The sequence below is a fragment of the Lampetra fluviatilis genome, chromosome 51 (genome assembly GCF_964198595.1).
Source record: "Lampetra fluviatilis chromosome 51, kcLamFluv1.1, whole genome shotgun sequence".
NCBI lineage: Eukaryota > Metazoa > Chordata > Hyperoartia > Petromyzontiformes > Petromyzontidae > Lampetra > Lampetra fluviatilis.
Genome location: NC_136325.1, coordinates 2,538,266 through 2,548,446, shown reverse-complemented (window position 1 = coordinate 2,548,446; position 10,181 = coordinate 2,538,266). Strand labels below are relative to the sequence as shown.

At 46.3% G+C, this 10,181-nt stretch overlaps 1 protein-coding gene across 1 annotated transcript; it reads right to left on the bottom strand.

The window, feature by feature from the left end:
• Positions 1-7,996: 7,996 nt before the first annotated feature.
• Positions 7,997-8,977, bottom strand: LOC144948768 (olfactory receptor 1E16-like). The gene has a single exon (XM_078878414.1). It carries the CDS (start codon positions 8,975-8,977, stop codon positions 7,997-7,999), a length of 981 nt encoding a protein of 326 aa, XP_078734540.1.
• Between the last annotated feature and the right edge of the window lie 1,204 nt (positions 8,978-10,181).

The following is a 10,181-nucleotide window of genomic DNA, read 5'->3' as shown; positions in this document are numbered from 1 at the left end:
GAGCCACGGGAGCGATGCACTGGGCCGCGGCGACATCCGCAGCGCACCCCGCCAGTGCGGCAATGCCCGGAACCACGGCGGCACCCTCGGCAACTTCCGTGGTGCGGCGAGATGCGGAGCCCCGGACGTACCTGGGGCTCCCCCGGCGGGCGCAGCATGGTGCGGAGCTGTGGCGTCGCCGACGGCAGACCCCGCGCACGCGGTGTGCCGCGAAATCGCGGCGGCACCCACGGTGGACAACGGCGTCGTGGTTGCCATGGCAGCCATGGCGCCGACGTGCGGCGTCGCATGAACAATGGCCGCCGCCTGTCTCGTCGAAGCCAAAATGGCGGCCGCCTGAGGCGCCCCAACCAACATGGCCGCCGCTGGCGACGTCGCAGGCAAAATGGCGGCCAGCTGGGGCGTTGCGGCCAAGATGGCGGCCGCCTCTCGCGCCGGGAGTACCCAACTTCGCCTCCATGATGTCGAGATGGGCGCAGAGCTGCGCCATCGCCTGCAGGAGCTGCCTCAGCAGGTCTGCAGGGGTGCTCGCCGTCTCCGGTGGCGGTGGCGGCGAGCTGGCACCCCCGCCCGTCGTCTTCCCGGGGCCTGTCACTGGAGCCCCGGACTCCGGGGTCACTGCCGAAGCCTCCTCCCCACCGTCTTCATCCTCCGATCGACCCGTCGCTGGGTTCTTGAGCTCCGCTCCCGATGTAAACATGGTAGCGGCAGTGCAGACACTCTGACACCAGTTGTAGAGAAGTTCCAATAGACGTACTCGTAGACGGAGGTAAGTTAGGGGCTTCCGCCAGGGTTTATTAAAGCTTATCAAGACTACACAGGGTACACAACTCCCAGGGGCTAGGGGTCCTACTCTGAGTCCGGGTCCCTGATGGCTAGCTCCGGTCTCTCTCTCTCGTGTCGGATCGTGGACTCTGCTGACTCCACCGACCGGAGAGAGAAGCACCTCTACGGCTACCACCGGCTTCTCCCCAGACTCACAATTCGATCCCTCTTTCTACCCCTGGTTCCCTCTTCACCCTGTTTACTTTCCCCGTTCCCACAGTGACCCCACTTACGTCACGGGGTATCCCATAAGTACCCTAGGAGACGTGACGTCATCGCATTGAACGGCACACCTGACGTCACGTCCCCATTTTACTCTTCTACACAGGTGTAAGGGATCTGCGAGCCACCCTCCCGCACATGCACAACGCAAACACGACATCTCCGCTCTCACGACAACACACACCAATCACACGCCCGGGAATGTGTGAGATGGGGTCAGGGGTCAAAGGACAGTGACGTCACCCGGACCAGGCGTGCGAGACGCGGATGTGTATTGGGAGCGGAGATTTAGGGGTTAAAAGGGCCTGTGAGATGTGTGTTCGGGGTTGGTCTTGGAACTAGTGCTGCTGTGCGTTGGTGAAATAAAGAAGTGCTTAAACTATTCTATGACTCCTCTTCACAGGGAAGCTCTCACCGGCTACATATGCATTACATTGCAATGGGAGAGTCTAAACAAATACATAGAGAAATAAACATTAGAAATTTTGATATTTTTGAACGAGTTTGGGAAGAATAATATATTCCGACGGTGGTGCTCGACGTGCCTCTTCAATTGTCTCTTGTCCAAACTTGACTCGCCAGGATTGAGGATTGGGATGAAATACGGACAGCCGGTCCCGGGTGTCAAGGGGCTGCCGTCTCTGCCCGTGCTGTGTCTGGCCATGGTCGCCATCCCCACGCTCGCTTCATGAGGACAATGTCTGGGTGCATCCTCTCGGTCCAACACTTTTTTTTATCGTTAACCTCGTTTACACCGCGATGGACTCACCTCCTCTCAATGCACCATTTTAGGAGAATCCTGACAAGCTATCGTATTCGGGGAAGGTGTTGTCACGTCCATGCCAACTTAGCCATTTGCATGTAATGTTTTTGCTTTTTTTACATTCGGATGTTTGGCCCAAGAGCAGTAGCACTCTACACTTTTTTATGGAACGGCAAACAAAAAGATTAATCAGAGTCGGTCATTGTGTGCTGGCATTACGGGTCAAAGTCTATCATCGTGCCGGGGGGAGGGGACAGATGGGGAGGGGGTGGGGGAGAGAATAATTGGGGCGGGGATTGTTGGGGGGCGGGGATGAGGAAGCAATGGGGTAGAGTGCGGTGTGCAGAATGGGGCGGGGGACACGGGGTGGGGGGGAATGGGGGGGTGGGAATGAGGGGTGGGGGGGGCAATGGATGGGGGAATAATTGAGGGTGAGGGAAGAAACAGAGGGAGGGGGATTGGGGGAGGGGCATGGAGACAAAGATTCCACGTGTAGACTTAACAGACCGCTGGGGCAAGTGCTTAGCGAGGACCACCGAATGAAGGCCAGCACGGCACACGAGGGGGTGGGTGGCCAGCACCACGCCCGACCGCCTTTGTCTCCCCACTGGGGAGATGTTTACACATTGCACCGGGTACTAGGGCTGAACGATTTGGGGAAAATATCTCATTGAGATTTTTACGACAGATTTTGCGATTGCGATTTTATTTGCGATTAGTTTTGTTAAAGTCAAGCTTCAGTTCAATATTCGCTGTGTAATAGATTTCAAGCATGTAATGGAGCATTACCACATGATACCATCATGATACCATCAAAATATGAACTGCTCTATATATTCTAATTCAATGAAAATATATACGAATTACAACCAACATGTATTTATGCAAAAAATTTTGAAATAGAACAATCAAAGATAAGACAATTGTTAAGTTAAATAAATAAAGTTATAACAATAAAAAATATATAGTAATTTTACTATCTCTATTATGTATGTTGACATTCTTTCGCACCACTGTACGTAGCCAACGGTGATAATCGGTGGTGGGGGGAAGGAAATAAACTAAACACAAAAAGCAGTTATAAAGAATAAAATTATCAATCAAGATTTTTAAAGTGCATAGCTCCAGTGTCTTCCTAATTTCCGAAGGAAGAGTGTTCCAGACGGCCATAGAAGTGCATCTGAAAGCACACAATGCGGTGATCGACCATCTAGTGGCCTTACTGGGAAAGAAGTGCAGCTTAAATCCATCTGTTTCCATCGCTCACGTCACACTATTTACTCAATCGTAGTACTGCGATACTGATAGCTGTGCCATCAGCGGGGATTGCTGTGCCCGTCGATGTGTGTGTGTGAGTCCATGTGTGTGTCTTTGAGTCCATATGTGTGTGCGTGTAGAGCCATGCGTGTCTTTAACTCCATGTGGGTGTCTGTCTTTTTCGAACGGACAACGCCCCATGTGTTTATGTGTGTGTGTTAGTCCATGTGTGTGTGTCAGTCGATCTGTGTACGTGTACGTCGATGTGTATGTGTGTGTCAGTCTATATGTGTGTGTGTTAGTCCATATGTGTGTGTAAGTCTATACATGTGTGTGTGTCACTCGATGTGTGTGTGTAAGTCAATGCGTCTATGTGTCAGTCCATATGTGTTAATTCATGTCTGTGTATCTAAAGTAGATGTCTGTGTGTCACAGTCCATATGTGTATGTGTGTGTCAGTCTATGTATGTGTAAGTTCATGTGTGTGTCTTAGTCAATATGTGTGTGTGTAACTACATATGTGTGTTTATGTCAATGTTTGTGTGAGTCCACGTTTGTCTGTGTGTGAGTCGGTGTGTGTGTGAGTCGCTGTATGTGTGTATGTCCATATATGTGCGTGCAACTCCATGTGTGTATATCTCAAGTGGATGTCTGTGTGACAGTCCACATGTGTATGTGTGTGTACGGCAATGTGTGTGTCACTCTATGTATGTGTGTGAGTCGCTGTATGTGTGATCGTCGATATGTGTGTGTAACTCCATGTGTGCGTATCTCAAGTGCATGTCTATGTGTGTGTGAGTCCGTGTGTGTGTGTGTCTGTAAGTCGATGTGTTTGTGTGTGTCAGTCCATATGTGTGTGTGTGTCTCAGTCCATGTGCGTGTGTGTTAGTCGCTGTGTGTGCATGCCTCCATGTTAGTCAGTATAACTCCATCTCTTTGCGTGTTTGTAGATCCATGTGTGCGTCTTAGTCCATGCGTGTGTTTTATTGACCTGCTCAATGCCTATGATACCATCAGTAGTTCTGCCCTCTGGGTTGTTCTTCGTGCTTTCCGACTCCCTGACCCACTGCTCACCATCCTTAAGGACCTTCATGATGGTGAGCGGCACCGCGCAAACTATGTGGCCGTGTGTCAGGGCCATTCCCTGTACAGCTTCGGGTGCAACAGGGATGTCATCTGGTTCACACATTATTTTACATATATTTCGACCACGTAGTTCGTGAAGCCTTCAATGGCTGTACCGGAAGAATTCCCATCTCGTACAGATACGATGGGAGGTTGATCGATGTCCGGGTGCGGTCAAGGGATGGCTCCCTATTGTTCAACCACGTTATTTATGCCGATGATCTGCTAATTGCTGCTCACTCGGAGGAGGAGTTCGAGGTGCTGCTGCTGAACCTGGAGCTTGCCACCAAGAGGTGGGGCCTTACCATCAGCCCCACCAAAACTAAGCATCTGCCTGCCTATTTTGTACCATCGGACACTCCACCCCCACAACTCCCAATTGGTGATGGGGCAGTTGTGGAGACAGTGGAGAGCTTCCCATACCTTGCCAGTGTGCTAATGACCGGCTCCGGTGTAACAGCATAGGACTCACTCCGAATCAGTCGAGCCGCATTATTTTTTCATTGGCTTTGTAACGCTGTGTAGAAGCTACCTGGTCTATCATTCCGCACAAAGCTTCAGGTTTTCTCGACCACGGTCATTCCCTCCCTTTTCTACGCTTGCGAAACTTGGACCCCCCTAATGGAACATCTTCGCCGGTTAGAAACATTTCGGATGGCCTGCCTACGATCCATCCTGGGTTCAACAGGCTGCATTGTGTGAGGAGCTCACACATCCTTGAAAGATGTGGACAAAGTCCCATCAGTGACCTCCTATGGCAGGCAAGGCTGCGTTGCCTGAGTCATGTAGCCCGTATGGCCAGCCACCGCATGCCTAAACAGATTTTGTTCGGCCGGATCGAGGGGGCTAAACGGGCGCGGCACGTGCTGGAGAAGACATGGAGTAATGTGGTACAGGAGGACTTGGAGCTGAGTCCACTTGCCGATGACTGGTACCATCCGTGTCAAGATCGGCCTCTGTGGAGGAGGCTCCTGAAGGAGGCTACTGGGCAGTTGGAGGCAGTCGCCCTCCAACAACAACGAAAGGCGGTGGAGCGACGCTCACAACAACGAGCGGAGCGCCGGGTGGCTAAAGCAATGAAAGTTGCCACAGTAGAGGCCACAGGTGGTGCATCAGCCAGTCGTCTCAGTCAGTCGACCTGTACCATCTGGGTTTGCCCCGTGACCTCCTGCCAGCGGGCGTTCGACACTTCACGTGGCCTCAAGATGCACATAGCCTGGTACAAGCGTTGTTGTGACGTCACCGCCACATAGTGGCAAATGGCGGTTATTGTTGTTCAGTCTATGTATGTATGTGTGAGCCCATTTGTGCGTGTAACTCTGTGTGTGTGTCAGTCGATTTGCGTGTGTAACTACATGTGTGTCTGCCTTTTTCGCCCGGGCAACGCCGGGTACTAAGCGCTAGTTGACTTTATAGCTTTTGTATTCTCTTCACGGATCGGAGCCTTTGCTCCGCTGCAAGTTTCCTGCTACCACTCTCATTGACATATTTCTTTGCTTCCTCTTAGTACCTTTCACCCGACTGTCAATGGTATGGCGTATCGTAGATTGTATAATAATAAATAGTATAATAGTGTAATGTTTAATAGAATGTGTAAGATAATATATAGTCTCATAATTGTATCGTGAATATACAGCTGTGTGGTATACATTAGGGTTTGTAGAATAATACATATTACAAAGTATAGCCTAAGGTAGTGTATAGTAACGCAGTGTATAATTCAATGTTGGAGTTTGTCTATGGCAGTGCATAGTACGGTGTAGAGTCGCGTGATGTAGAAAAAAGTTTAGTTGGAGGCATATAAATAATGTTAGAGCTTATATTGAGCTGTGTATACGATATTATACAGTGTAGTTTAAATTGGAGTTTAAAATATTGTAATTTATAGTAGTCTAGTTTATAGCATAGTTGTAACGCAGCACAAGACAGAGTAGCGCTACGTGGTTGTATCTCTCTCTCCCCTCTCCTCCGTTCTGAGCATAGATGGATTCGTCCGTCTGAACAACGCTCGCCGCTTTCCGTGGTGCTAACGTTAAGAAAAAAAACGCCACTTTTTTCGACATAGAAGTGTAATGTATAATGACTTATTGTTAGTAGCTCAACTTATTGGAGAGTATATTATGTTAATTGATTATATTGATGTACTTTATATTTTAGTTTTTTATAAGTTAACTATATGGTAGTCATTATATAGTGTTGTGTATACCCAGGTACTTAATGTTAATAGCTCAGCTTATTGGAGAGTATATTGAGTACATTGATTATATTGATGTAGTTTATATTTAGGTTTCTTTTCACATCGGTGTATTGTATGGTAGTTCTTTAGAAACTCCTTTTTTGTTGTCCACATAATGCACGAGCTTGATACGCGCTGGTTTCGCTGCTGCAGCTCTTTACTATTAAAATTTCCCTCCCTTTATTACTGCTAATCCTACATGATACACTAGCATAACATGACTTTGAGACCCCCACCACCTACACATTCCACAAGTAGTGACTAATCCCTTATCTGCAATTGACATCAATATGCTAAATCCCTCTGTTGATATGTAAACTCATTTGTCAAGGCTCTCTCCCGCTCCGACCCAGCTTAAAAATACGCTGCCAAGCTTAACAGTATTCATTAGGATGCTGTCTTTCCGACAGCCCTGTTCTTCATCTGAGGACGGCTGCTTGCGTTGTGGCCGAAATGTCGTGATAATTTTATTTATTATGTTTTATTTTATTTTTTATTATTATGTATCTTCTACGTGACTTTACCGAAAGAACCAAAAATATGAAGCCCAACACATGCACACACATCTGTACAAACCAAGCAATGAAAACCCCTAACGACCAATAAAATCTAAAATGAATAAACAAATTAATAAATGGCACCAAAAGAAAAAGCCTACAAACAAAAAAAAAGTGATAAAAACAAAGAAATGAGTCCAATAGGTCAACATTCCAGACCATAATCACAATTTCCCAACTAAGCCAGGAAACCTTCACAGGAGGGGCAGTCTAGTGCCAAAATATAACGACGAATTTATATCAATCAGTCCAAAAAGTTATTTCTTTTTTTTCTCGCGTATGCCTGGATGAATAAAATTACATTCAGTTCAGATTTTAATCATATGGAGTTGATTTGCGGGATGTGAAGTGGGAGGTAGAGAGCAAACCTAGAAAAGATGGAGAACCCGGGGAGGAGAGTAAACTGAAAATCGGAGGTCTGTGAGTGCGATCTTCAAGGTGATTCTGGACTGGATAGGTTGCCTGCACAGGGATCGTAAAATGGGTGTAAAATTATGACGCTACCGGGTATGAGTGAGTACTCTTACAGCTGCGTTATGAACATACTGGGCACGTAGGATCAAGGACAAAGGATGACCGCATAACAGAGTATTGCAGTTGTCTAACCTGGAAATTACAAATTCATTAATTGCTTCTGCAGCTGTATGGGAGATACAGTTCTGGACACGAGAAATATTGGGGAGATGAAAGTCAGCAGTCTTGCACATGGAGGAAATGTGAGTAGAAAAGGAGATGTTGGAGTCAAAAATGAAACCCAGATTTCGTGCCTGTTGACAAATATGTCGATTGACAGTAGGTTGCTGATGCGAGGTAATTGATGTTTTTTCTATCAATAAAGCGAACTTTAGTTTTAGAGTATTAAATTGAAGAAAATTTGCTGCGAGCCAGTCAGGAACTTCAGTAAAACACGGAGATAGGGTGGGAAGTGGATTTAAATCATATTGATTGAAACTACATATCCATTGTGTTAACCGAGGTATATTCTATACTGTGCTTTGTATTAAGCATCATTCAACCACGATCTGATACATTCACTTTGATTGTTGGACAGTAATGCACCTTTCTCAATATCTTGTTGAATTGCGTATTAATTGCGAGCCTCAGCTCTAGGGTGCGTAGGCAATAAATGAGTACGTTCGCAATCGGGCTGAGCAAGAACACCAACTGAGCGGCGCATCTCAAGTTGACGCCCTCGCTGTTCGCATCCTTCACAAAGCGTGGCAAAAGGATGTCTAAAAAAACGGACGTGAAAAACACAGCGAGTGCCATGAAATGCGTGCCGAATGTGTGCAGAGCTTTGCTTCTGAACGCAGAGCTCGAAATCTTGCACTCAATAAAAATTCGAATGTAGGTGTACGCAACCACACACAGAGGAAATACAACAAACGTTGCGACCGTTGACGCTGCGACAACATCCATTTTGCTCGTGTCACCGACAGCCAACTTTAATAATCCCATATTATCACAAATTATGCCCTGGATTTGCCTGTTTTTTTCGCTTAATTCCATTGAAATTTGAAGGCTGACTAGAATGCTGACTGAAACCGCTGACATCAGCCAGGACAGTAATGCCATGAAAATTGATCTCGTTACAGTAACCTTGGTGTGGTAGTGCAATGGGTAGCAGATGGCCAGGTAGCGATCAACAGACATTATAGCCAATGTTAAAATCTCATTCGTTGCAGATGTGTGAAGTGTGAACAACTGTGCGACACATGACACATACAGGATCTTTCTGTCGCCTGTCAGGAGAACGTGCAGCTGCTTGGGCAAGCCACCGGTGCTGATAATGATGTCCCCAATTGCGAGATTGCACAAAAACATGTGCATGGGCTTGTGTAAGTCTGTGGACACTGCCACCGTCACGAGCACCAGCAGATTGGCTGCAGTTATAGTTAGGTACATCGCAAGGCACAGGCTGAATATCAGCACCTGTATAGAGTACGGGGCTTCAAATGTGGCGAGGTGGAGCACAGAGCTTCTGTTCTCCATAATTGCGTTCCTTGGGCTCCTGCGTCTATAGCCTGAGACCTTATCACGCAGTCCCTGTTGAAGTCACAAAACATTGTTAAATAAAAATATCATGGGACCTCCTTTTCCAGTACCAAAATATGAGAATAGGTTTTTCCCTGTTTATCTGGCAACAAAACAAGTTTTAAGTTGTTAAAACACCAAACTGAAAACTTTTATATTTTGGTACTGGCAAAGGAGGTCCTATGATGTACATGCTCTCCCCGAGCTCTCATTACTCTGATGGTGCGTTGTCTTTGTGCTGTACGCCTTTTGGCGTCCTTTGGTCTAACACCGTTTAAGACGAGGCTCAAAAGAAAGATGACTCTGGTGTGCACCAATCAGTTTCAAAGACAATGTATGTTTTTTTTGCATTTTAACCACAAGTATTGTGGTTAATGTAGACATTATTCCTTGTAATAGGTTTCAGTTTGGTCTTTTAACAACTTAACACCTGTTTTGTTGCCAGATAAAAGGGGAAAACCATTTATCAAATAAAAACAGGTTGTGAAAATGCGTACAAATGCTCACTAATAATATGAACAATAACTGACGAACAATAGCTCAAAAATAGAAGAGAACTCACCTTGTTTTCGTTGCTTGAACTGAGAGCAGATCAGTGATGCTCGTGGAATCTGCTGATTTATATGCGTTTTGGGGACCACGTGACCGTGAGCCTTCAGGCGCGATGGGAGGTTCCGGGCTGCCTGGTGCGTGCTGCAGCGCCCTGCGGATTTACCCATTGCCCTGTGGAGTCTTTTGAGTCAAGATTAGCTCGTAATGTGATATTTACACTTCAGGTTGGGAGGTGACTGCATTAGAAGCAATTGGGTCATGTTTCCAGTTATTTTTTAAAATCACTACATACATTTTTAAATGCTTCAACCTAAATTGTTTAAAAAAAAATTTGAAAACATATATTTTTAAAGTCATCGTGTTGTATATGGCACTAATATAAAAATGGTGTAAATGTCTCCGAATTAGTTTATTTTCTTAGATAGTGTGTTAATGCATGTATAACTTAGAATGTATTATCTATGGTGGCTTTACATATAGAGTGCATTCATAGGTAGTGTTTTACTGTGGGTACCAAGTATGCAAGCCTCCATAACAAAATAAAATGAGATGTCACTTAGAATTCCATCATCCATTACTATTGCCCCTGGGTATCAATTTAAAATCTTGT